The 26673-nt window shown below is 42.1% G+C and overlaps 4 protein-coding genes across 4 annotated transcripts; 2 read left to right on the forward strand and 2 right to left on the reverse strand.

Annotated features, from left to right (window-relative positions):
• Positions 1-8732: 8732 nt before the first annotated feature.
• LOC147323241 (uncharacterized) lies at positions 8733-11112 on the forward strand. Its single transcript, XM_086303498.1, has 3 exons — positions 8733-8891; positions 9080-9142; positions 9494-11112. The coding sequence occupies exons 1-3, from the start codon at positions 8790-8792 to the stop codon at positions 10604-10606; spliced, it is 1278 nt and encodes a 425-aa protein (XP_086159624.1). The 5' UTR covers positions 8733-8789; the 3' UTR covers positions 10607-11112.
• A 404-nt stretch (positions 11113-11516) lies between these two features.
• LOC147323242 (G2/M phase-specific E3 ubiquitin-protein ligase-like) lies at positions 11517-14719 on the reverse strand. Its single transcript, XM_086303499.1, has 7 exons — positions 14702-14719; positions 13999-14134; positions 13681-13776; positions 13162-13454; positions 12654-12877; positions 12169-12369; positions 11517-12058 (listed from the first exon to the last, which is right to left on the reverse strand). The coding sequence occupies exons 2-7, from the start codon at positions 14025-14027 to the stop codon at positions 11849-11851; spliced, it is 1053 nt and encodes a 350-aa protein (XP_086159625.1). The 5' UTR covers positions 14028-14134; positions 14702-14719; the 3' UTR covers positions 11517-11848.
• A 2710-nt stretch (positions 14720-17429) lies between these two features.
• Positions 17430-23341, forward strand: LOC147323243 (G2/M phase-specific E3 ubiquitin-protein ligase-like; the record flags this gene model as incomplete). Its single annotated transcript, XM_086304880.1, has 7 exons — positions 17430-17487; positions 17773-17996; positions 18281-18481; positions 18596-18621; positions 20847-20849; positions 22022-22173; positions 22435-23341. Coding segments are annotated over 7 exons (972 nt in total), but the record flags the coding sequence as incomplete, so codon positions are not given.
• On the reverse strand, positions 22937-25312 carry LOC147323244 (uncharacterized). The gene is made up of 3 exons (XM_086303500.1): positions 25160-25312; positions 24909-24971; positions 22937-24557 (listed from the first exon to the last, which is right to left on the reverse strand). The coding sequence occupies exons 1-3, from the start codon at positions 25259-25261 to the stop codon at positions 23445-23447; spliced, it is 1278 nt and encodes a 425-aa protein (XP_086159626.1). The 5' UTR covers positions 25262-25312; the 3' UTR covers positions 22937-23444.
• Positions 25313-26673: the final 1361 nt, after the last annotated feature.

The following is a 26673-nucleotide window of genomic DNA, read 5'->3' on the forward strand; positions in this document are numbered from 1 at the left end:
AATAAATAAATAAATAATTATCAGTAATCTTAAACAGGCAATTATAAACCCATATTCAACATAACAATGTATGTTCTGACTTACTCTGATTGTCTTTGAACCACCTGGTAGCCAAAACCAGCAGCAGAGCTCCTCAAGGTCTTCCAAGCCACGGGATCAATATTGAAACCAAGAGCAATATTTAACCCTGACGATTAATGAAGAAAAAGCATCATCATTATTCTTACTTAAAGCCACTTTATAGAACAATGTGTTTGCAGCACCTCTAAGTATAACCACATGCATGAAACTGCATACGCCCTGTGTTACTTTCATTCTATTTTTTTAACCACATTGTTTTTTTCATTACCACTTGAAAGTATCAACGTCTGACATTTGAAAGTTCTCAACACTGTGGTGCTGAACAACTATTCACATGAAAAAATAACCTGTACAGATTTGCTTGTCCATGGCACTTTAAAAAATGCAAGTGGAAGGCCAATCCAGGACAATGTGTCTTGCATGCAAAAAAATAGATGCCTGTTGCAAAAGTAGGTACAGTGTCAGTAAAACAAAAACAAGCAGGTGTATATGATGACTGCATGAACTCATAGGACAGTCAAGACCTGACTGAGCTAATCACACATTTCAGCAACTAGTGTGATTCACAGGAGGTAAAATGTATATGAGGAAATGACAATCACAAAAGCGTTTCTAGAAGATATTATTTAACTTATCAATTTAACATCCCCGCTGGTTTTTAAAACTAAAAGATGTTTTTTATTGAAAAATGTTGCTGTGCTGTGGCTAGCAGAAAAGCAATTTTCACTGAAATGCTACTAATATGTCCATTATTTGCATAAATTCAGACAACAGACAGAATAGAAGGCCATAAATTTCTCTTACCTAACAAGGATATTGTAGCACTAATTATCCAGTTCATTGTGTTACTTCCATGAAAAATAAATGACAGATGAATGAATTACTTCTGCTGAAAGGGTCAGGAAAGGAGTTGAAACCGAAGATGCAGAAATCATAGTGTGACTGCTCAAAACTAAGAGGGTCATTTGAAATAAGTGTTATGTAGGAGGAGTTACAAGACAGAGAGCACTGTTTTATATGATACACTAAACTGTGGTGAGACTGTTTAATTTTGATCCAGTACTTTAGTAATGTAATTTTTTCAGTAAATACTACTAACATTTAAACTAAACAGATTGGAAAGTTTATTCGTGTCTGCAAATTTCAGTCATAAGTAAGGTTGGTTTTATTCAGTTAAAAATATATTTATTTTCCCTTTAAATTCAGCATAAGAAATACATTCAGGGTTATTAAGAATATAGTTTCAGTTTAAAGTACATACAAAATTGTTCCATTTCCTCTGATAGCTACAATAATGAAAATGTTAGGTCTGCGCTTGCAGGCCTCTTGACTCAAAGACTCACTCTCGTGAACAAAGCAAGACAATTCCAACAACTGCTCACACTGTCAAGGCAATACACCAGACAATTACATCCACGCTCTTTGGTTCTGTCCACCAGTGCAAAAGTTTTGGTGCGAGATATGTGAAGACTTATCAAAATGTCTGAAATGTAACATTCCAACCTCCCCCTTAGTGTGTTTGTTGGGCAGCTTAGATAATGTCACTTCAGAAAAGAATATAGCCCATATGATCTTCACTGCCCTATGCATAGCCAAGAAAACAGTCCTCATGAACTGGAAAAATAAAAATAATCTTAATTCTAACCAATATAGAAATTATCTATTAGATTACATTAGTCTTGACACAGCCTCTGCCACCACATTAGATCAATTGCTCTGGGCCCCTTTTATCAGCTCCATCACCTAGTGGGGGTGGGGGGTCATAGTTTGGTCCCGCCTTCACTGTTGTGATTGGTGAGGGGGTAGGGACAGGCTTAGGGCGTCGGGGGGTTCCCCGGAGGCATCTTCCTTGGGGGGCTCAACCCGGGGTAGCGGTCACGTCCGGTTGAGGGCTCTGTTGGCTCTCAGGTGACTGTTTCCTCGCGGCTGCGTGCAGCGGGGCTAGGGGAGGGTCTGTGCTGACGGACGCGGGTTACTGACCTGGCAACCTGGCTGCCCCTGGGTGGGTCCGGGATGGGCGTGAGGTTCTGGGGGCGCTCCGTCTCTGGGCTGGGGCCCGGGCCGGGCCTCGGGGGCTCGGGTCCTGGTTGGTGTGTTGCCGGGGTTGTGGGCGGGTGGGTGCATGGGGGCCCGGCCCTGGAGCAGGGTGCCGCCGGTGCATCGAGCCGCCTGGGGGGCTCTTCAACTGGTGGGGGGGATGGTCACATCTTGCAGGAGCTTTCTTCTCTCAGGAACTCTCTGCAGGAGGGGGAGATACAGGAGAGGTGGAGGAAGATCTCAGCCTGGGCGTTTACCGTCTTATGTAGTCTGGAAGATGTGTGGTTGGTGGGGTGGGTGCAGTTTTCTCTGTGGTGGGGTTGGGTGGACTGTCCAGGGCTCTGTGGAGCCGGGGGGCGCTACTGCACTGGGCCCCGGTCTGATGGGCCTGGGCCCCCCTTCCCTGGCGGGTCGCGGAGGGTGGGAGTGCCTACTGGGGTCAGCGGGGGAGCTGGCCCCAGGGAGGGGTTACCTGCCCCTCCCTTCCTTCCCTCCCCATCTCCAGCTGCCTCCCTCTTCCCGCTCCTCCACAACCACCCACACATGCAGGGCCTTGGAGTGGGGGTATGTCACCAGGGTGCAGAGGAGGCTACCCCCCCCCCCCCCCCTGTCCCCTTCTGGCTGCCTCTGCCTCAATTTTATCCCACAACTTAGACATTCACATTATTCACACTCTCATTACACATACATATAGGATCTTGGGGGTGGGCACAATCACGGAGTCCAAATCACCATCAGGGTGTATACCTCACCCCTGACGTCGTTGCCCACCTCTCAATTTTAAATACACTTAGTCATTGAGGGTTAGCAGGAGGGACTATGCGCTTACCTGCTGCTCCTTGGCAGGTAGCTCCATGCCCTCCTGGGTTTTAATTGCACCTTAGAACACATATGCATCAACACTACAATGAGCGGGTGGAGGGAGGTTTGGAGTCTTCTCCCACCCCCATTCTCTGCGGCCTGCTGGAGCGGGAGGGCTAGTAGGAGGAGTTGGCCGTCCGACTGCGGTCTGGGGTGTGGGGCCTCCCTGCTGCTGCGGAGTCGGGGTGGTCTGCCTCTCCCCACCGCAGGGAAAAGGGTAACACCACCTGGGTCTGGGTGCAATTCCCCCCTCCAGGGGCAAGGGTACCTAGACCCGGTTTGTAGAGTACGCTTGGGGAGTGTGATTGTGTGTACAGCGTCTCTTTATGTCTGTCTCTACGTTGGTTGAGTGTGGAGTGAGTGCATATGAGAGCATGAGGGTGGGAATGGATGTTTGTGTCTGTGTGTGCCTGTATGTCTGTGTCTATATGTCAGGTTGGGTATCAGACGCCACCTCTCTGGGGACACCTCAGGCCCTCCAAGGTTTGGAGGCCTATCTCCACCCACCACCACTTCCCCTGCCGGTGGCGGACTCCCTCAGGTGTCGGTGTGTTGGTGGTTCTTTGTGTCTGGGGGTGGGCGTCCGGGTACACACCGGCTCACTCCTTGGCGGCCGCTTGTCGGGGCCTGGGGCCTGGGGCTCGCTCGGGCCCCTTTGGAGGTGGGGTGCCCCCGGCCTCTCGGCCTAGGGCTCGGTCACTCAGGCGCAGCTGGGGGCCGGCGGAGCTCACGGGCGCGTCACTGCAACTCCCCCTGACTTCTGCTCCGCGGCTGCTGGGCGAGCCCTCATCTGGGACTCTCCTCAGCTCTTACTGGGACAGTGGCGCGGCTGCCCCTCTGTTGGTCTTCCATGGTCTCTTGTGTTCTGGGGGCCTCTGGATGTCTGGAGTTTTGATCTCCTCCATACCCGCTTCACACCCTGGAGGACGGGGCTGTGGCCCCCCCACACTCCCTAGCAGATCATTACATGGAGAAACCTTTGGAATGCAAGCATGCTGATCCACACAGGTATGCACACATGGGTATTCACAGACGCGGACTAAAGCTTTCTTGGCTGCTGCCTCAAAGCACACTGTGCGCTGTCTATCTTGCGTGCTGCACAATATCGTTTATTACTTAGTAAATACTGATATCTATGACTAGCTAGTTTATTGTGATGGTGCTTTGTTTTCTCTATTATTATGTTGCTCTTTGTTGTTTGCTGTCTCCTCTGTTTGTTTTTGTTTGTTTGTTTGTTTGTTTTTTTTCTCCATACAGGTGACCCAGGAGTTTTTTTTTTTTTTTTTGTCTCTCTTCCCCCCCCTTCTCACCGGCTCTTCTCCCCTTTGGTTTTCTTTCTTTCTCTCCCCCTCTCTCTCTCATTCATTCCCCCTGTCCTATTTATTAAAAAAAAAAAAAAAAAAATGACAAAGGATGAACTGAAGCTCTGCCATCACGTAATGTCGCATACTGCTGTTTCTGATGTCATTTAGAAAAAAAAAAAAAAAAAAAAAAGAAACCAAGAGCAATATTTAACCCTGACGATTAATGAAGAAAAAGCATCATCATTATTCTTACTTAAAGCCACTTTATAGAACAATGTGTTTGCAGCACCTCTAAGTATAACCACATGCATGAAACTGCATACGCCCTGTGTTACTTTCATTCTATTTTTTTAACCACATTGTTTTTTTCATTACCACTTGAAAGTATCAACGTCTGACATTTGAAAGTTCTCAACACTGTGGTGCTGAACAACTATTCACATGAAAAAATAACCTGTACAGATTTGCTTGTCCATGGCACTTTAAAAAAATGCAAGTGGAAGGCCAATCCAGGACAATGTGTCTTGCATGCAAAAAAATAGATGCCTGTTGCAAAAGTAGGTACAGTGTCAGTAAAACAAAAACAAGCAGGTGTATATGATGACTGCATGAACTCATAGGACAGTCAAGACCTGACTGAGCTAATCACACATTTCAGCAACTAGTGTGATTCACAGGAGGTAAAATGTATATGAGGAAATGACAATCACAAAAGCGTTTCTAGAAGATATTATTTAACTTATCAATTTAACATCCCCGCTGGTTTTTAAAACTAAAAGATGTTTTTTATTGAAAAATGTTGCTGTGCTGTGGCTAGCAGAAAAGCAATTTTCACTGAAATGCTACTAATATGTCCATTATTTGCATAAATTCAGACAACAGACAGAATAGAAGGCCATAAATTTCTCTTACCTAACAAGGATATTGTAGCACTAATTATCCAGTTCATTGTGTTACTTCCATGAAAAATAAATGACAGATGAATGAATTACTTCTGCTGAAAGGGTCAGGAAAGGAGTTGAAACCGAAGATGCAGAAATCATAGTGTGACTGCTCAAAGCTAAGAGGGTCATTTGAAATAAGTGTTATGTAGGAGGAGTTACAAGACAGAGAGCACTGTTTTATATGATACACTAAACTGTGGTGAGACTGTTTAATTTTGATCCAGTACTTTAGTAATGTAATTTTTTCAGTAAATACTACTAACATTTAAACTAAACAGATTGGAAAGTTTATTCGTGTCTGCAAATTTCAGTCATAAGTAAGGTTGGTTTTATTCAGTTAAAAATATATTTATTTTCCCTTTAAATTCAGCATAAGAAATACATTCAGGGTTATTAAGAATATAGTTTCAGTTTAAAGTACATACAAAATTGTTCCATTTCCTCTGATAGCTACAATAATGAAAATGTTAGGTCTGCGCTTGCAGGCCTCTTGACTCAAAGACTCACTCTCGTGAACAAAGCAAGACAATTCCTCTCAGTCGGTTTTTACTTGCTGCTCAAGGGAAGCCTGGTTGGCTCTTGGAGCTGAAAGCTCCTCACCTGATCCCATTCAACTTCAAAAAACCAGCGTCCCCTTGCAGCCTTTTATTCAGTGACAAACAGTTACACAACCCCCCATTGTAACACCCCTGTGGTGTGTAAGCTAAGGCACTGTATGTGTGTGTATATGCATGTGCGAGCACGTGTGTCAACTCCCCTCACCCCTGTATATGGCTCAACTCCTTTAACGGTCCACCATATACAAGCACAGGTGAACCTATAAAGGCAGGAAGTAAACATTCCTTTGTTTATCAGTGTGTCTCTGTTAGGTGTGCACTCGCAGGCCTCACTGGTTCAGAGACTTATCACCGTGAACGAAGCAAGACAATCAGAGATCAATCCATTTTAACTTGCAAGGGGAGCCCGGTCGGAATCACAGAGCAGCAAGCTCTGCACCTGCACTCAAACAACACCAAAAAACCAGTGTCCCCTCGCAGCCTTTAGTCAGTGAACACACAAGCACCCCCATTGTAAAACCCCATATGGTGTCATAAAGGTACATAAAGGTAAACTTTATCAATATTCATTTTATCTAATATCAAAGTCTCACACTCAGTCTCTCATTTCAGTCAGTTTTATTGTTGACAAACTGAACGGTTTGTATTACAGTCTAGTCCAACTTGTCCATCTGGTACAATTATAGCTATTTATGAAAACTATGCAGCCCATTCAGCAACTGAAGAATTTGAAAGTAAATTAAAACAAAATATAATTTTACATTAAATAAAAAAGTTTTAAACGTAATTAAAATAAAACATGTCTTAAATTAAAATAAGTAAACTGTCATGTTTATTCCTGCCAAAAAACAGTTAAACACATTTGGACAGTGAAGGAATGTCAGGATTCTTGCTCAGAAAAAGGATCAACATGCTCTGAAGTCAGAGCACAAAAACCTTTTTTGTAACAAAATATCGATTTCTGCTGTCCCTGTATCGATACATTATTAGTAAACAAAATATCACGATACTACACAGTATCGATTTTTTCCCCCACCCCTATTAATCAGTCAATTGTCTGAGTCTTTCTGACACTTCTCTGCACAGACCAAGCTTTCTCTGAAAGGGCCAGCGCACTAACCAAACAAAACAAAACATGTACAACATTGACAATAGTCAGAACAGAAAAACATGCTTAAGATATTGTCTGGTCTTCATGAGCTTTATTGTATACTGAGTTTGTGTTAGTAGGATTAATGCATTTTCTTTTTGTGTGTGTGATTTTGTATACCTGTCCCATTTTGTGGTGCTCCAAGACACCTTCTAAATTTTCCCACTTAAAGCAGTCGGTTTTTCCTCCCCAGGTTCGCTAACCCAATTTGATTTCACACGCTGAACAACAGCCTTTCCAGTGGCAGTTCTTCCCTTCAGCTTTGTCCTGTGCAATCCCACTGTCTCTTTCATTGCCATTTCACTCCAAACGTGGAGTGGCCATGTTGTTGGGCAATGATATTGCGGAAGGGTTAGTGCTCCCTCATCTGGAGGTTTTAGACAACCCCCTAAATCAGAAGACTTCTGATGTTTCCGTGCACCCTGGGCTGTATCCAACCTGTGCGATTACTCGGGCAAAAGCTCATAAAGATACTAATGTTGCCCTCTCTGATTTGGTGTTGATGTTCCAAGGAGAATGATGTACAAACTAAAAGAAACAATGTTTTGTCACCCCCAGACTCAGCGAAACCTGAGGAGCCTGATCCATTTCCAAAGGTCTCTTCGCTGCCCTTGACTAGAGACCAGCTGTCAGCAGCTCAATTAGCTGATGAAACACTGCAGAACTGTTTTAAACATACGGTAAGTGCTGAGCAAGTCAATAAAGAACAACAAGCCTATTTTGTAGAACATGATGTTCTAATGCGTCAGTGGTCTCCACCAGGTGCAAAAGGTGCAGAATGGAGTAAAGTCAAGCAGATTGTCATGCCCGCTGTGTACCGGCAGAAAACTAGAAAGCTAGCATTAACTAGCTTGCTCGAGCATCTGTCTTCAGAGCAGCAAGAAGACATAACTGTCTTGATTATTGAATACACCTGTTTTTTCAGGGATGTGCCAACTCGCATTACAGTGCTAGAGCATGATATTGATGTCCAGGGAGCTAAGCCTATTAAGCAGCATCCTTATCGAGCCAGCCCCCATAAATGCTTGCTCATGAGACAGGAGGTTGACTATTTGCTGCAACATGGCTTAGCGAAGCCCAGTCTAAGCCAGATGGCTCACCCCGTTTTATCACAGACTTCCGGAAGGTGAACTCTATGACTGTGGCTGACTCACATCCTCTCCCAAGAACTGAGGATTGCGTGGACAGTATTGTATGGGGCGCCGTTTGTAAACTGAAACATGCCGAAATTAACACCAACATTTTTCCACATTTAGCGCTAAATCTTACAAAAACATGTTTTTTCGAGTCATTTTTTACAACATTTAGTAAAATATTTGTAACTTTTCATATTTAAAACAGGATTTTAAATGTTAAATCTAAATGTTAAATGTAAATGTTATATATAAATGTTAAATGTAAATGTTATATGTAAATGTTATATATAAATGTAAATGTTATAGTTAAATCTAAATGTTAAATCTAAATGTTAAATCTAAATGTTAAATCTAAATGTTAAATCTAAATGTTAAATCTAAATGTTAAATCTAAATGTTATATCTAAATGTTATATCTAAATCTAAATCTAAATCTAAATCTAAATATAAATCTAAATCTAAATCTAAATGTTAAATATAAATCTAAATATAAATCTAAATGTTATATATAAATCTAAATGTTAAATCTAAATGTTACGGGAAACTAAATATTTAGCTAATATGCAAATTTATTGTACGGGTCAACGGAAATACCAAAATAAAAGCTTCAAGAAAACCTCCCGCGCTAAAGTGTGCCGGTCGCGGTCAGGAACGGTGTTTGCGCTCCTCTTACGGTCACTTTTGACTGCCATGAGCTGCTTCGACTATTCCCTACCAGCATGTCCAGCGATTTAGCTGAAAACATTGGAAGAGCCGTTTTGTCGGCCATCCAACGATTCAGCGGTAATGCACCCTCGACCTCACAAACGCCGCAGCACTTGGTAAGTTTATTGTATAGCATTTTGGACGGGTTGATAGCAGTGTTAGCAAAACTAGCAAAGCTAAATTACTTAGCTAGTCCTCAATTATTTCATTTGGTAGGCAGCAGACAGAGATCGAACATCATACAACTCTATTTATTTATTTGGTAGGTAGGTAACAGTCGTTCTTGATGTAAATGTTTCCTTAGGAATCCAGCAATGCACCTGGACCAAGTAGACCTGCCGTCTCCACTGGGATACCATACTGCTCGGTAGGCCTTCTTACACATATCATTTAGCTGACTAATTTTTGTTTTTTCTTTGGTGTAATATGTCACCTTAAATTAAATCCTGTCAAAGTAATGATTCTGATTCTACATACATTTCATCTTCTTAGGGGTCCATTACTAGCAGTGTCACATCACCACCAACAACATTCACAAGTTTTACGTCATATTTTATTACGGTTTTTGCTGTGAAGTGTCTTTTGATTGCTCACTTTCATATTTTAAAACTATTGATAAAATATTACTCTAGCTAATCTGTCACAGTACAATTGCCTCAAATTACCCATCTTTTGTTATAGAATTGTGCTCATTGAGATTTTCTGTGCCGTGTTCTAGGATGGTTACCAAGGAAGGCTTCAGATTTCCAAAGAGGAATTGGAAAATGTTCTTTCCCTGAAAACATCTTTTACTGAAGCTGCATCTATCCTTTCCATCTCCAGGCCCACTCTGTATAAGTTACTGCAAGACTATAATATCTCAGAGTCAAAATTCAATGTAATCAGTGACCATGAGTTAGATCAGATAGTGTCCCAGATAAAAACTGAACATCCAAATGTTGGAGAAGTGATGCTGATGGGTCATCTGCGTTCCAAAAACATAGTGGTTCAAAGATGGCGCGTAAGAAAGTCACTGCGGAGGGTGGACTCGGCTGGTGTTCTATCCAGGAGAAGAACTGCAGTTGCTCGGCGAGTATATTCTGTGCCTCATCCAAATTTCATATGGCACATAGATGGAAATCACAAACTGATTCGTTGGAAGTTTGTTGTTCATGGTGCAATAGATGGATACAGCAGGATGTTGATGTTTCTTCAGTGCTCCAGCAATAATCGAGCTGAGACTGTGAAAGCCCTCTTTACTGCAGCTGTTGGACAATTTGGCAGACCCCTGCATATCAGGACTGATCACGGAGGAGAGAATGCTCAGATTTGGGAGGACATGCGAGCAAGCAGGGGTGAAAGCTCTGTCTTAATGGGAAGTTCTGTGCACAACCAGAGGATTGAGCGTTTCAACCGAGACTTAAACAACAACTGTAGCCGCATTTATGCACCTATATTTTATGAATTGGAATCACTTGGTATCCTAGACTTAGAAAATGCAACAGACCTATTTTGCCTTCATTATGTGTTTCTACCACGAATCAACCGCACTTTGAAGGAATTCAAAGCTGGATATAACAATCACTCTGTTTCCACTGAAGGTAATAGAACTCCCATCCAGCTTTTTGCCTGCGGAACTCATGTGTCTCATCGTCACAACCCAGAACTTTCTACAGCAGAGGTCTCCATACCCTCCTTGTCAAACTCTGAAAGTAGGTTTGTCCCATTAAATGACAGCGATTTACAAGAGCTATATACAAGCATTCACCCTTTTGAAGAAGACAACAATAATGGTAAAACATTGTTTCAACGAACACGGCAGTATATTTTTAACAAACTTGTAAATGTGTGACCTCAACCACAGGATACCAGTGATGTTCTAAAGAGTGATGACACTTAATATTCTTAAATGCTGTACAGTAAATGCATTTTTTGTACTACTGCAGAAGCCCCTCCCCTCTAGCAGTGATGCCTCCTGCCACATAAGGACTCAGAGTTAATGACTGACAGTGACTCATAGGCTATTCAGAAGGCTACAACCACTTTTAGTTTATGGGTAAAACCAGTTATTCAGATTGAAGTAAAGATCAAATTCACACTGTAATACAGTATAACAGTGAAAATTATCAACACGGAACAGTCAGTCTTTAAATCAATTCACAAGATTATCTACAGTATTGTTTTAATCATTGTAAAGTTGCAATAGTCTTAATAAATGTTGCTGTTAGATGTCTAAGTAATCCTGGCTTGTTCTACAAAGCATGTTTAGTATACTCTGTGCATAAACTGTTTTGAAGTGTCCTTGTTTAAAAAAGAAAAGCTTAATAAAATTATTGTATTACACCAGTGACTTTATTGATTTGTCGTTGAAAATACAGAGTTAGCATTTTTATAAATCTATTGAAGCTTTGAAAATTATTACATTTCAACATTAAATGCAGTCAGAATTTATTTCAACTATCTTGTATGAAGCAAAGTTACTTGAAACTACAATTAATGAACAGGATTAGAGTTAACAAACCCACCATTTTAATTTCACTTTTTTGGAACATGTTTAGATGGTGCTGAATAAAGCTCCATTCATGAGTGCTACTAAGAAGCAGTAATGAAAAGCATCATCATCAGCCATTGTTGTTTCATTCACAAAAAGCTGAAGCTCATTTGCACATGTGTGTGCAATCGGGAGATGTTTGCTTTCATCGTGAATGAATGTTATTTTAGGAGCTGGTTGAAAACCTATGGCTGGAACCTTGCTGCTCCCGGTGGCAAAAGCCAAGATGTGACCAGGCCTCAAAGCCTTCACAAATGCCTCTTCATCCTTGGTAAGAGTCCTTTCTCCAAGTGAGTCTCTCAGCTCTTCATCTAAAAACAAAGAAAAACCACCGTTAACCTGGGGACACTAAAATAGTTAAAGCTTGAGCTAACAACTAAATGATGGCTAATGTTTTTATAAAAAATACAGAGGTTCTGTCTTTGCCTTGCTTGTCAGTTGTAAGCTATCATACATCTTTATTCCTGTTTTGTGTGTGCGCATGTGACATAAAAAGACAAAGTTTTACTTTAGTGTCCCGAATTGTTTCATGGCCAGACTACATTATGTGAATTTCTCCTTAATTTCGACACACTGGAGAAATTCCCGAAATTTGACCACCATCAGCTCCTCTCTAACTCTTCTGTTGCTCCCAAGGACAGAATAGCTTGGCCTGAGAACCCCAGCAATTAAACTGGCTGTCAGATCTTTGTCCTCCCCAGATAGGTCAAGCAGAACACGCAAACTGGGGTTCTCTCTCAGGAGTGATAAAATCTAGACAGAAAAGTTTAATGGTTAAATTCCAGTTTTAAATATAAAAAGTAGCTCACTCTAAATGATTATAAAATAATGACCAATTGATACAGAAAAAATATAAATCTCACTCCATAGTAGGACAAGCCATCAGTTAGTTGATCGAAACAGCTTTGCCGTTGCAGAACTGCAAGGTATAGAGCTGCATTTTTCACAAACAGATCTTTATTGGCCATGGTGACTGTGAGTGGAAGACCTTCAACTTGATATCGCCATGAGTCGCAGCAGCTGACTGCTTCCTCCAAATCATGTTGAGTTGTTGCATTTACAACCTAAATATTTAAGAAAAACACTTTAAATGTTTGTTTTTTACCAGTGTACACAAATACTGCAGATGGTTCATTTTAATTGGACTCGAAACGTTTTTGTTTTGGTTTATTTGGCTGTATTTCACCAATATTTTTTTTTTTAACAAAAAGGAAACAAATTGAAAATATAATACATGGAATTGCCTCTAATAACCAAAAGTGTATTTATTATATATTATAAAAGAAGACCAGAAGACTTGTGAATATAGGAAATATTACAATATTCTTGTTATAATATTGCAATTCACCTTTTTCAGATTCTCTCTTAACTCAGGGTCACCTATATCATCCGGTGTTAGGTGTACTTGAAGAATGTCTCCTGACACAATGTAGTCTACTACATGTGGAGAGAGAAAGGCAGGTGCTTCTCCACCTTGCACTATTATCGTGGACAACATCCTGCCAATGGTTCGATATACTCCATTTTGCAAGTGTAGGATGTTAAATTTCAGTGTGCATCCATTTGGTGTAGCTGAAAAATAACACACAAAAAAGTATATTCTGTACAGACCCCAAACTGATATCTTGAGATTGACAGACAAAAATGTATTACTTTTTTTTTTTTTTACTGTTTCAGACACACAGAACATAACAGATTTATTATCTGTAGTCATTTATTAACTTGTTAATGTTCTGTCAAACAATGTTCAGATCAGGTGGTTGTTGCGTTTGTAACATTATAAAAACGAGTGTCGTCAACAAGCCTTTAGGCCTTGAGTAAGTAAGTTAGTTAGTTTGACTGTGAAATCCTATTACCTTCAAAAGCACCACTGTCCTGAAAGATGGCCTTCACCAGTAAACGGAAAAACTCCCGCCTTGGCCCCCCAAGGTCAGCAGCATCTTCCTCTGTATCATGTTCATCGCTTGCAAATGTGACATAAAGCATCTCACAGCTTTCTGCAAACTTGGGTCTCTTGAACTGACGCAAAGCAGTCGACCACACATTGGCTCGACTGATATGGAGTTGTCTTGTTCCTGGTGTAATGACTTTCTCACTATGAGCTCTAAGAAGACCTTCAATTTCTTCTTTGCTGAGCTTCTTAAAAGACCTATATAAAAAAGGGACAATGACAAACAGATCTTGGGGAAAAATGGAAATTTGCTGTACATTTGACTCAAGTGCACAGAGTTACAACATATAATTATGTTGTGATAGTCCATATTAAATTAGTCAGAAATGAGCAATTACCTTTGTAATTGTGTAACTGCAAAAAATGATGCAAGTAAAGATGCAAATAAAATATTCAATTATCAAAGGTTACTTTCAAATCTTACCTTGAAATATGAACTTCACTCTGTCTATCAGACTCTTCTAGGAGGCTACGCTGAATTGCCTCTTCAAGAGCGTCATCTTCCTCCAGAAAAATAGGGCTAAGTAGATAAGAGATATTAGAAATCATAAAACATGTCAGCCTTGAAGAATTTCTCACACTACATCATTAAAAAAAAAAAAAAAATTAAATGTAAATCCTAAAGTTGCAGTCATTCAGCAAAAAAAAAACCCAAACATGCAAATTGGAAACTTGCATCAAAACAATATCCTAAACAACATCTAAAATGAAGGATTTCTTTAACCCCTAGACAACAGCTTACACAAATTCTGCCACATTATATGGAAACATCTGCTGTCCCTCTGCCTGTCCCTCATTTTCACTCTCTTGAATGCAGCTCTCTGTTTCCTGATGCTTGGCCTCACTTTCACCTGGTGTTGTAGACAACGCATGATGCACTGAACAAAGGAAAGAAGGTCAGCATGACTTGCTTCATAATGTTAACAGAGCCTTTATATATCCTTATATTAGTTTAAGTGAAAGTTGGGCACATATTCCTCCTTGGCTGTAATCACCTGTGATAATTTGTAAACATTAAAATGGTAAATGGCCTGTATTTGTATAGCGCTTTTACTAGTCCCCCTAAGGACCCCAAAGCGCTTTACACACCCAGTCACACACTGGTGAAGGCAAGCTACAGTTGTAGCCACAGCTGCCCTGGGGCAGACTGACAGAGGCGAGGCTGCCATATCGCGCCATCGGCCCTTCTGGCCAACACCAGTAGGCGGTAGGTGAATGTCTTGCCCAAGGACACAACGACCGAGACTGTCCGAGCCGGGGCTCGAACCGGCAACCTTCCGATTACAAGGCAAACTCCCAACTCTTGAGCCACGATCGCCCCAATCGGACAAATTAACGATGCTCTCATCAAACAAACCCCCCAGGAATTATTACGCACTGCAGTAACAAAATCTAACTGGTCATCGAGCTTAGAACCTCACTAGGTTTTCATTCACGTCACATACCTCGTCTTCTCCGGCAGACTGGACTTTCAAAGTCACTGTCAGACAGCTCTTCTGGTTCCTCCTGAGGGAAAAGAAAGCATGTTCTACATAAAATCAAATACAGTTGCACCAAATCACTGGTAACACAGAGGCACATGGCTGCACTAAAAACTGTTTACACCTGCTGAAACTGCAATATTAATTACCGTAATACAATTAATAAAATTATGTTAAGGGAACAGACTCACTTTTTAGACAATAAATATTTCTGCACTGCAATATAAAATGTTTACCTGTGCAGGTTTTTGTATCCCTGCCATTATATAGAGGCAGGTGGTGGAACAAATTGAGCCAACTTCTTGGCCACCCCAAAGAAAACTGCTAGAAACATTTGGTTTCATTAGTCGTTTACATCCTCTAATTGTACTCAAATACTCAAAAGGGAATGTCTGGCCAGTTGACAGTGCAAATGTTCTTCTGAAGATTGCTGCTATTTCTTCTCTAAGTTGTGCTTCAGACCAGTCAGATGTAAAGGAGATCTTCCCAATAAGGCCATCTTGTGCTAGTTTTGCTCGTGAATCCCCTCTCGGTATGAGAAACGTTGATGCTGAAGACAAGGGCAAGCACACAACATCTTTTGTATAGTGTTTGCAGGTCTTGTTTTTTCTCACAAAATGTGAGCGCGTAGCATGAGCTTGAGGAACTGATGGAAGAGGAACCTGAAATGAATTCAAACACAGATACAGATAGACACCTATGCATTACAATACATCCGTAAGGTTTCTGTTATCTGTTCATTAAAAACAAACAAACAAACTGTAGACTCAGACCATCTTACTATTGTCTACCCATTACACAGAAAACTGAACCTTTTGTATCTTGTAGATTAGCATTGATTGTTGGTCAAGTTGGTGATTCAGTTCCCAGGTGCTCTAATCTAGAGCTCCCAATGAGTTTATCCGACTATGACTGTGTGCGAATGTTGGACAGAAAAAGTGCTTGTATTAATCTGTGCATGTGAATGGGTAAATGAGATCTGTTGTATAAAGTGCTTTGAGCACTCAATTAGAGTAGAAAAGGCCTGCAGTTAGGTCAGTGTGTATTTGGACCCTAACAAGTTTATTTTGTTGCCCGTTTACTGAAACATATTCCAATCAAAATTATATCATGGACATGATGTGCAGACTCAGCTTTAATTTAGGGTATCCATATTAAAATGATGATGTCATTACCAATTAAGCAGATAAAAGGCCTGGAATTGATTTGAGACGTAGTGTTTGCATTTTGAAAATTTTACTGTGAACAGACAACATGCGGTCAAAGAGAACATAACAGAAAAAAGAAAATTAAGAAATTAATACAGCCACTACAGTGACCATCAAAACGATGAAAAATATTGACGTAAAATTTATTTTGTGACACCACAGAACAAATGATAGCGTATAATATGAAAAGATAGATGTTTTCATATTGTCATATCAAACAGCCCTAATACAGAGGGTTCACTGCAAGGTGCAAGCCACTCATAAGCCTCAAGAATAGAAAGGCTAGAATGGACTTAACAAAAAAAAAAAAAAAAAAAAAAAAACATCTAGTAAAAGCCAGCTAAATTTTGGAAAAACATTCTTTGGACAGATAAAACCAAGATCAACCTCTACCAGAATGATGGCAAGAAAAAAGTATGGAGAAGGGTGGAACGACTCATGATCCAAAGCATACCACATCATCTGTAAAACATGGCAGAGGCAGTGTGATGGTTTGGGCGTGCATGGCTGCCAGTGGCACTGGTAGTGTTTACTGAATATGTGACACAGGACTGAAGCAGCTGAATGTGTTCAGAGACATACTTGTCTGCTTAAGTCCAGCTAAAAGTAGTCACATTGATTGGGCAGCATTTAATAATAAAGATGGAAGATGACCCAAAACATACAGTCCAAGCACCCCATGACTTTAATAAAGTAAAGAAATAGAATATTCTTGAATGGCCAAGTCAATCACTGGATTTTAACCCAATTGAGCATACATTTCAGTTGTTGAAGACTAAATTTAGGACAGAAAGGCCCACAAACAAACAGCAACTGAAAGCCAATGCAGTAAAGGCCTGGCAGAGCCTTAGTAAGGAGGAATGCCAGCATCTGGTGGTGTCCATGACTTCAAGACTTCAGGCTGTCATTGCCAACAAAGGGTTTTGAATAAAGTAATAGAAATTATCATTTTATTTTCAGTTATTTAATTTGTCTAATTACTTTAGAGCCTCTGAAATGATAGGATTGTGTTTACAAATTAATTTTTCCCTCTCACATTTTTATGCATTCATTTAGTCCAACCCACTGAATTAAAACTTAAAGTCTGCACTTCAACTGCATTGGAGTAGTTTCATTTTTAATTCATTCTGGTAATGTACAGAAGCAACATTAGAAAATGTGTCTGTATCCAACTACTTATGAACCTGACTGTATATCAAAACCAGTCAGCTAAGATAAGATAACATACCTTTATTAGTCCCACAAGGGGAAATTTCATGATAAATGAATTAAATGATATGTGTAAGAAGGCCTACCGAGCAGTATGGTATCCCAGTGGAGACGGCAGGTCTACTTGGTCCAGGTGCATTGCTGGATTCCTAAGGAAACATTTACATCAAGAACGACTGTTACCTACCTACCAAATAAATAAATAGAGTTGTATGATGTTCGATCTCTGTCTGCTGCCTACCAAATGAAATAATTGAGGACTAGCTAAGTAATTTAGGGAGTTTTTCCGTTTACTGGTGAAGGCCATCTTTCAGGACAGTGGTGCTTTTGAAGGTAATAGGATTTCACAGTCAAACTAACTAACTTACTTACTCAAGGCCTAAAGGCTTGTTGACGACACTCGTTTTTATAATGTTACAAACGCAACAACCACCTGATCTGAACATTGTTTGACAGAACATTAACAAGTTAATAAATGACTACAGATAATAAATCTGTTATGTTCTGTGTGTCTGAAACAGTAAAAAAAAAAAAAAAGTAATACATTTTTGTCTGTCAATCTCAAGATATCAGTTTGGGGTCTGTACAGAATATACTTTTTTGTGTGTTATTTTTCAGCTACACCAAATGGATGCACACTGAAATTTAACATCCTACACTTGCAAAATGGAGTATATCGAACCATTGGCAGGATGTTGTCCACGATAATAGTGCAAGGTGGAGAAGCACCTGCCTTTCTCTCTCCACATGTAGTAGACTACATTGTGTCAGGAGACATTCTTCAAGTACACCTAACACCGGATGATATAGGTGACCCTGAGTTAAGAGAGAATCTGAAAAAGGTGAATTGCAATATTATAACAAGAATATTGTAATATTTCCTATATTCACAAGTCTTCTGGTCTTCTTTTATAATATATAATAAATACACTTTTGGTTATTAGAGGCAATTCCATGTATTATATTTTCAATTTGTTTCCTTTTTGTTAAAAAAAAAAATATTGGTGAAATACAGCCAAATAAACCAAAACAAAAACGTTTCGAGTCCAATTAAAATGAACCATCTGCAGTATTTGTGTACACTGGTAAAAAACAAACATTTAAAGTGTTTTTCTTAAATATTTAGGTTGTAAATGCAACAACTCAACATGATTTGGAGGAAGCAGTCAGCTGCTGCGACTCATGGCGATATCAAGTTGAAGGTCTTCCACTCACAGTCACCATGGCCAATAAAGATCTGTTTGTGAAAAATGCAGCTCTATACCTTGCAGTTCAGCAACGGCAAAGCTGTTTCGATCAACTAACTGATGGCTTGTCCTACTATGGAGTGAGATTTATATTTTTTCTGTATCAATTGGTCATTATTTTATAATCATTTAGAGTGAGCTACTTTTTATATTTAAAACTGGAATTTAACCATTATTTAAACTTTTCTGTCTAGATTTTATCACTCCTGAGAGAGAACCTGTCACGGTCCGCTGTGACAGACCGTGTGGAGAGTGCGTGGAGGACTCAGGTGCGGACACGAGTGATAAGGAAGTGAACTTTAAACAAAAGCGAGCCTTTTATTGTGGCTGATGAATACAAAAGAAGCAAACCAGAATAAGGGCAGCACAAGAGCAATAACTAAACAGAAACCTAAACTGGGAATAAACTAAGGTAAGGCTATGACTTGGAATACAATAGACCGGGCATGGAAACACGGAGGGTGGGAACACAGACGACGCGACACAGACTGTACGAAACACAGAGACTAAATACACATGAGGGATGATCAGGGGAAGTGGATGCACACGGGGAACACAGGTGACACTGATAATCATAACAAGACACGGCAGGAGTGAACGCAACACTGATGGGAGATGGGCAAAGTAAAGCAGGAAGTACACAGAGGTTCAAACAGGAGGAGAGAGAGCACGGGGAGAACGCAGACATAACGGGCTGGGGAAAACATAGAATAAAGCACAAAGAGAGACGAGGGCTCATAAATACACGGAGGGGCACACAGGGGGTAAGAGTCACGAAGGGAAAACACATAAGGAACAACGTAACAGATCAACCCAGGAAGCATGGCCTAAATAAAGAACAAAATACAAAAATACATGAAAACTAAGAATACTGGGCCCACATGGCCCAGGACCATGACACCACCCCCCCCCCCTAAAGGGCTGGCTCCCGACAGCCCAAACCCGAGAAACAAAACACAAGCGAAACAGAAAACACCCCACCCAGGGCGGGAGGCGGGGGACCAGGACGGAGGGACCAGAACGGGAAACAAAAACAAACAACAGAAAACACAGGAGCACATGACTAGTCCAAATAAGGTTCAGGGGGCCGACCCAGAGCCCACAGGCACAAGAGTTCACGGGTCACACGGTCGGGGGGCCGACCAGGCGGGTGGCACAGGTGACAGAGTTGGTCCGGAGGCCGGCCGCGCGGAAGGCAGCGGCGGCGGCGAGGGAGACGACAGAGTTGGTCCGGAGGCCGGCCGCGCGGAAGGCAGCGGCGGCGGCGAGGGAGACGACGGAGCAGTTCAGGGGGCTGGCCGCGCGGAAGGCAGCGGCGGCTTTCCAGTCTCAGGCGTGCTGGCCATGGCCTGGTGGGCACAGGACCAGCCGATGGCGATGCGGGGGCCGGACCAGGCGTCGCTGCAGAGGCTGAGGCTGGAGCTGCGGCTGACGAAGACTCTGAGGCTGGAGCTGCGGCTGACGAAGACTCTGAGGCTGGAGCTGCGGCTGACGAAGCACGGGCTGGAGCTGCGGCTGACGAAGCACGGGCTGGAGCTGGACTAGGAGGAGCAGAAGCAGAAGGTGGCTGGATGGGCTCCTCGGGCCCTCCAGCTGAGGTGGCATGGTGCTGGACGGGCGGCTCGGGCCCCCCAGCAGACGTGGCATGAGGCTGGTGCGGTTCTCCTGAACCCCCAGCTGACGAGGAAGGTTGCTGAACGGGCCCCTCGGACCCTCCAGCGGAGACAGGAGGCTGAACGGGCCCCTCGGACCCTCCAGCGGAGACAGGAGGCTGAACGGGCCCCTCGGACCCTCCAGCTGACGAGGCGTGAGGCTGGACAGGCCCCTCGGACCCTCCAGCGGAGATAGGCGGCCGGGGCAGAAAGCAGTCTGAGGCGGAGAGAAAGCTCACGCCATTCCTAGCAGGCTCAGAAGCAAACTGTACAGCCGACGTGTGAACCCCTTTCACTGTCTCATGAACCTGGGCTTCATGTGGTACGACTATGAGAGCAACGCTAGAAAAAGTCCTGGATTCTACAGAGACAAGAACATGGTCTGTGGTTTCGTTGTGTGCTCCTTCAAAACAGTTACACACAGTTCTTTCAGCTCTGGAGCCCAATTCCGTTATAGTCTCCGGTCCCGGCAAATCAACACTCATCTCACTCTGCTTCATAGAAGGGACGTGAGGCGCAAAAACGCAGTCACTCACCGGAGTTAGTGCGGTGCAACGGCGGTGCCGGCGCCGCCCCCTTCTGGTAGCTGGCGCGATGGGCGCTGATGCCACCACTGCAGAGGGTGGCGTAGCGGCAACACCCTCCTCTGCCCATATCCTCGCTAACGGCGAGGCAGGGGAAGCGAAGTCTGAGCGGGTTGGAAACGGCGAGCGGCTGGTAGGCGGTGCAGCAGGTGAGAGTTCCTCCTCTGGGATGAGCCAGGGTTTCCACCGGAGCTCGTCCTCCCGATAAGCCCGTAACACCTGCTGACGCTCATCGTCCCCGAAGTCTATGGCCTCCACCGCCTCCGTGTGCCGGTTAGTGCAGCATGACGGTGGCGGAAACGAGGAAGCCGATCCACGGTGAGGCGATGGCTGAGTGGAAGTGGACCTCAGCGTTCCCCCTGTCGCAGCCTCTGGCTCATGAGGCAGCGGCGCCGACACCCGTTTACGGGGTGGAGGTGTGGGTGCTGAGGCGGCATCCAGGACCCTCTGGGCCAGCGCACGGGCACGAAGCTCCTCCTTCAGGGGGCCCAGGGAGTCAAATGCCTCGACGAGGCGGGGGAGCTGTCGCAACCGCGGCTCCCGCAACATAATGGCGTCCACGGCCGCCAATCCCGTGGAAACCACTCTCGGATCCGTGCATCCGATGATGCGATCCATAACGCGGCAGAGCCTGTTCAGCTCCTCTCCCACCTCCTCCGAAATGTCCGCTGAGTCCGACATGGTCGCGTCGTACTGTCACGGTCCGCTGTGACAGACCGTGTGGAGAGTGCGTGGAGGACTCAGGTGCGGACACGAGTGATAAGGAAGTGAACTTTAAACAAAAGCGAGCCTTTTATTGTGGCTGATGAATACAAAAGAAGCAAACCAGAATAAGGGCAGCACAAGAGCAATAACTAAACAGAAACCTAAACTGGGAATAAACTAAGGTAAGGCTATGACTTGGAATACAATAGACCGGGCATGGAAACACGGAGGGTGGGAACACAGACGACGCGACACAGACTGTACGAAACACAGAGACTAAATACACATGAGGGATGATCAGGGGAAGTGGATGCACACGGGGAACACAGGTGACACTGATAATCATAACAAGACACGGCAGGAGTGAACGTAACACTGATGGGAGATGGGCAAAGTAAAGCAGGAAGTACACAGAGGTTCAAACAGGAGGAGAGAGAGCACGGGGAGAACGCAGACATAACGGGCTGGGGAAAACATAGAATAAAGCACAAAGAGAGACGAGGGCTCATAAATACACGGAGGGGCACACAGGGGGTAAGAGTCACGAAGGGAAAACACATAAGGAACAACGTAACAGATCAACCCAGGAAGCATGGCCTAAATAAAGAACAAAATACAAAAATACATGAAAACTAAGAATACTGGGCCCACATGGCCCAGGACCATGACAGAACCCCAGTTTGCGTGTTCTGCTTGACCTATCTGGGGAGGACAAAGATCTGACAGCCAGTTTAATTGCTGGGGTTCTCAGGCCAAGCTATTCTGTCCTTGGGAGCAACAGAAGAGTTAGAGAGGAGCTGATGGTGGTCAAATTTCGGGAATTTCTCCAGTGTGTCGAAATTAAGGAGAAATTCACATAATGTAGTCTGGCCATGAAACAATTCGGGACACTAAAGTAAAACTTTGTCTTTTTATGTCACATGCGCACACACAAAACAGGAATAAAGATGTATGATAGCTTACAACTGACAAGCAAGGCAAAGACAGAACCTCTGTATTTTTTATAAAAACATTAGCCATCATTTAGTTGTTAGCTCAAGCTTTAACTATTTTAGTGTCCCCAGGTTAACGGTGGTTTTTCTTTGTTTTTAGATGAAGAGCTGAGAGACTCACTTGGAGAAAGGACTCTTACCAAGGATGAAGAGGCATTTGTGAAGGCTTTGAGGCCTGGTCACATCTTGGCTTTTGCCACCGGGAGCAGCAAGGTTCCAGCCATAGGTTTTCAACCAGCTCCTAAAATAACATTCATTCACGATGAAAGCAAACATCTCCCGATTGCACACACATGTGCAAATGAGCTTCAGCTTTTTGTGAATGAAACAACAATGGCTGATGATGATGCTTTTCATTACTGCTTCTTAGTAGCACTCATGAATGGAGCTTTATTCAGCACCATCTAAACATGTTCCAAAAAAGTGAAATTAAAATGGTGGGTTTGTTAACTCTAATCCTGTTCATTAATTGTAGTTTCAAGTAACTTTGCTTCATACAAGATAGTTGAAATAAATTCTGACTGCATTTAATGTTGAAATGTAATAATTTTCAAAGCTTCAATAGATTTATAAAAATGCTAACTCTGTATTTTCAACGACAAATCAATAAAGTCACTGGTGTAATACAATAATTTTATTAAGCTTTTCTTTTTTAAACAAGGACACTTCAAAACAGTTTATGCACAGAGTATACTAAACATGCTTTGTAGAACAAGCCAGGATTACTTAGACATCTAACAGCAACATTTATTAAGACTATTGCAACTTTACAATGATTAAAACAATACTGTAGATAATCTTGTGAATTGATTTAAAGACTGACTGTTCCGTGTTGATAATTTTCACTGTTATACTGTATTACAGTGTGAATTTGATCTTTACTTCAATCTGAATAACTGGTTTTACCCATAAACTAAAAGTGGTTGTAGCCTTCTGAATAGCCTATGAGTCACTGTCAGTCATTAACTCTGAGTCCTTATGTGGCAGGAGGCATCACTGCTAGAGGGGAGGGGCTTCTGCAGTAGTACAAAAAATGCATTTACTGTACAGCATTTAAGAATATTAAGTGTCATCACTCTTTAGAACATCACTGGTATCCTGTGGTTGAGGTCACACATTTACAAGTTTGTTAAAAATATACTGCCGTGTTCGTTGAAACAATGTTTTACCATTATTGTTGTCTTCTTCAAAAGGGTGAATGCTTGTATATAGCTCTTGTAAATCGCTGTCATTTAATGGGACAAACCTACTTTCAGAGTTTGACAAGGAGGGTATGGAGACCTCTGCTGTAGAAAGTTCTGGGTTGTGACGATGAGACACATGAGTTCCGCAGGCAAAAAGCTGGATGGGAGTTCTATTACCTTCAGTGGAAACAGAGTGATTGTTATATCCAGCTTTGAATTCCTTCAAAGTGCGGTTGATTCGTGGTAGAAACACATAATGAAGGCAAAATAGGTCTGTTGCATTTTCTAAGTCTAGGATACCAAGTGATTCCAATTCATAAAATATAGGTGCATAAATGCGGCTACAGTTGTTGTTTAAGTCTCGGTTGAAACGCTCAATCCTCTGGTTGTGCACAGAACTTCCCATTAAGACAGAGCTTTCACCCCTGCTTGCTCGCATGTCCTCCCAAATCTGAGCATTCTCTCCTCCGTGATCAGTCCTGATATGCAGGGGTCTGCCAAATTGTCCAACAGCTGCAGTAAAGAGGGCTTTCACAGTCTCAGCTCGATTATTGCTGGAGCACTGAAGAAACATCAACATCCTGCTGTATCCATCTATTGCACCATGAACAACAAACTTCCAACGAATCAGTTTGTGATTTCCATCTATGTGCCATATGAAATTTGGATGAGGCACAGAATATACTCGCCGAGCAACTGCAGTTCTTCTCCTGGATAGAACACCAGCCGAGTCCACCCTCCGCAGTGACTTTCTTACGCGCCATCTTTGAACCACTATGTTTTTGGAACGCAGATGACCCATCAGCATCACTTCTCCAACATTTGGATGTTCAGTTTTTATCTGGGACACTATCTGATCTAACTCATGGTCACTGATTACATTGAATTTTGACTCTGAGATATTATAGTCTTGCAGTAACTTATACAGAGTGGGCCTGGAGATGGAAAGGATAGATGCAGCTTCAGTAAAAGATGTTTTCAGGGAAAGAACATTTTCCAATTCCTCTTTGGAAATCTGAAGCCTTCCTTGGTAACCATCCTAGAACACGGCACAGAAAATCTCAATGAGCACAATTCTATAACAAAAGATGGGTAATTTGAGGCAATTGTACTGTGACAGATTAGCTAGAGTAATATTTTATCAATAGTTTTAAAATATGAAAGTGAGCAATCAAAAGACACTTCACAGCAAAAACCGTAATAAAATATGACGTAAAACTTGTGAATGTTGTTGGTGGTGATGTGACACTGCTAGTAATGGACCCCTAAGAAGATGAAATGTATGTAGAATCAGAATCATTACTTTGACAGGATTTAATTTAAGGTGACATATTACACCAAAGAAAAAACAAAAATTAGTCAGCTAAATGATATGTGTAAGAAGGCCTACCGAGCAGTATGGTATCCCAGTGGAGACGGCAGGTCTACTTGGTCCAGGTGCATTGCTGGATTCCTAAGGAAACATTTACATCAAGAACGACTGTTACCTACCTACCAAATAAATAAATAGAGTTGTATGATGTTCGATCTCTGTCTGCTGCCTACCAAATGAAATAATTGAGGACTAGCTAAGTAATTTAGCTTTGCTAGTTTTGCTAACACTGCTATCAACCCGTCCAAAATGCTATACAATAAACTTACCAAGTGCTGTGGCGTTTGTGAGGTCGAGGGTGCATTACCGCTGAATCGTTGGATGGCCGACAAAACGGCTCTTCCAATGTTTTCAGCTAAATCGCTGGACATGCTGGTAGGGAATAGTCGAAGCAGCTCATGGCAGTCAAAAGTGACCGTAAGAGGAGCGCAAACACCGTTCCTGACCGCGACCGGCACACTTTAGCGCGGGAGGTTTTCTTGAAGCTTTTATTTTGGTATTTCCGTTGACCCGTACAATAAATTTGCATATTAGCTAAATATTTAGTTTCCCGTAACATTTAGATTTAACATTTAACATTTAGATTTATATATAACATTTAGATTTATATATAACATTTAGATTTAACATTTAACATTTAGATTTATATATAACATTTAGATTTAATATTTAACATTTAGATTTAACATTTAACATTTAGATTTAACATTTAACATTTAGATTTATATATAACATTTAGATTTAACATTTAACATTTAGATTTATATATAATATTTACATTTAACATTTAACATTTACATTTAAATATAATATTTACATTTAACATTTAACATTTACATTTAAATATAATATTTACATTTAACATTTAGCATTTAGATTTAACATTTAACATTTAGATTTAACATTTAGCATTTAGATTTAACATTTAAAATCCTGTTTTAAATATGAAAAGTTACAAATATTTTACTAAATGTTGTAAAAAATGACTCGAAAAAACATGTTTTTGTAAGATTTAGAGCTAAATGTGGAAAAATGTTGCTGTTAATTTCGGCATGTTTCAGTTTACAAACGGCGCCCCATAGTATTGGGACTGCTCAGTATGTCACTAAATTAGATCTTCTTAAAGGTTACTAGCAGGTTCCTTTAACTGAACGTGCCTCTAACATCTCTGCCTTTGTAACACCTGATGATTTTTTGCAGTACACAGTCATGGCGTTTGGAATGTATAACGCTCCAGCCACCTTCCAGAGGCTGGTAAATAAAGTCCTCCGTGGCCTGTCCAACTGCAGTGCCTACCTAGATGATCTAGTAATTTATGCTGAAACATGGCAAGATCATTTGGAAACTCTACGCCAGGTATTCCACCGTTTGGCTCAGGCGACTCTAATTCTCAACTTAGCCAAGTGTGAGTTTGCCAAAGCTACGGTGACGTACTTGGGCAGGGCGGTGGGACGTGGACATGTCCGGCCCATTGATGCCAAAGTAGCAGTGATTAAAGAGTTCCCCACACCTAGTACCGGGTGTGAGTTGTGTAGGTTTCTAGGGATGGTGGTAGTGATCTGTTGGTCAAGAACAAAACGGCTCTTAGAGCCGGATCTTTGAAGTGAACAACGCGAGCTGGCTCCTTATCGCAAGCCGTGGGTTTTTTCTTTTCTTTCTCTCACCCTCTCTCTCGCACTTTTTTCCGCTTCACTCTGCACGTGAGCCTTGTGCTTTGCGCTGGGAAGAGGGGGGAGTATGAGGTGCCGTAAGGGACATTATTACTGAAACGCTCTCACACACA

The sequence above is a fragment of the Aulonocara sp. 'chitande type north' Nkhata Bay genome, linkage group LG8 (assembly GCF_057382095.1).
Source record: "Aulonocara sp. 'chitande type north' Nkhata Bay isolate Kocher_YH1m ecotype deep benthic linkage group LG8, A_spYH_male_GT1.1, whole genome shotgun sequence".
Taxonomy (NCBI): Eukaryota; Metazoa; Chordata; class Actinopteri; order Cichliformes; family Cichlidae; genus Aulonocara; species Aulonocara sp. 'chitande type north' Nkhata Bay.

Excerpts from the sequence above, each read along its gene's own strand:
- LOC147323241 (XM_086303498.1), top strand. The coding sequence starts at position 8,790 with ATGTCCAGCGATTTAGCTGAAAACATTGGAAGAGCCGTTTTGTCGGCC. Across the intron at positions 8,892-9,079 it reads CACAAACGCCGCAGCACTTG|GAATCCAGCAATGCACCTGG; the intron begins GTAAGTTTATTG and ends ATGTTTCCTTAG. Across the intron at positions 9,143-9,493 it reads CTGGGATACCATACTGCTCG|GATGGTTACCAAGGAAGGCT; the intron begins GTAGGCCTTCTT and ends GCCGTGTTCTAG.
- LOC147323242 (XM_086303499.1), bottom strand. The coding sequence starts at position 14,027 with ATGTTTCCATATAATGTGGCAGAATTTGT. Across the intron at positions 13,455-13,680 it reads AGTGAAGTTCATATTTCAAG|GTCTTTTAAGAAGCTCAGCA; the intron begins GTAAGATTTGAA and ends TTTTTTATATAG. Across the intron at positions 12,370-12,653 it reads TAAGAGAGAATCTGAAAAAG|GTTGTAAATGCAACAACTCA; the intron begins GTGAATTGCAAT and ends TTAAATATTTAG.
- LOC147323244 (XM_086303500.1), bottom strand. The coding sequence starts at position 25,261 with ATGTCCAGCGATTTAGCTGAAAACATTGGAAGAGCCGTTTTGTCGGCC. Across the intron at positions 24,972-25,159 it reads CACAAACGCCACAGCACTTG|GAATCCAGCAATGCACCTGG; the intron begins GTAAGTTTATTG and ends ATGTTTCCTTAG. Across the intron at positions 24,558-24,908 it reads CTGGGATACCATACTGCTCG|GATGGTTACCAAGGAAGGCT; the intron begins GTAGGCCTTCTT and ends GCCGTGTTCTAG.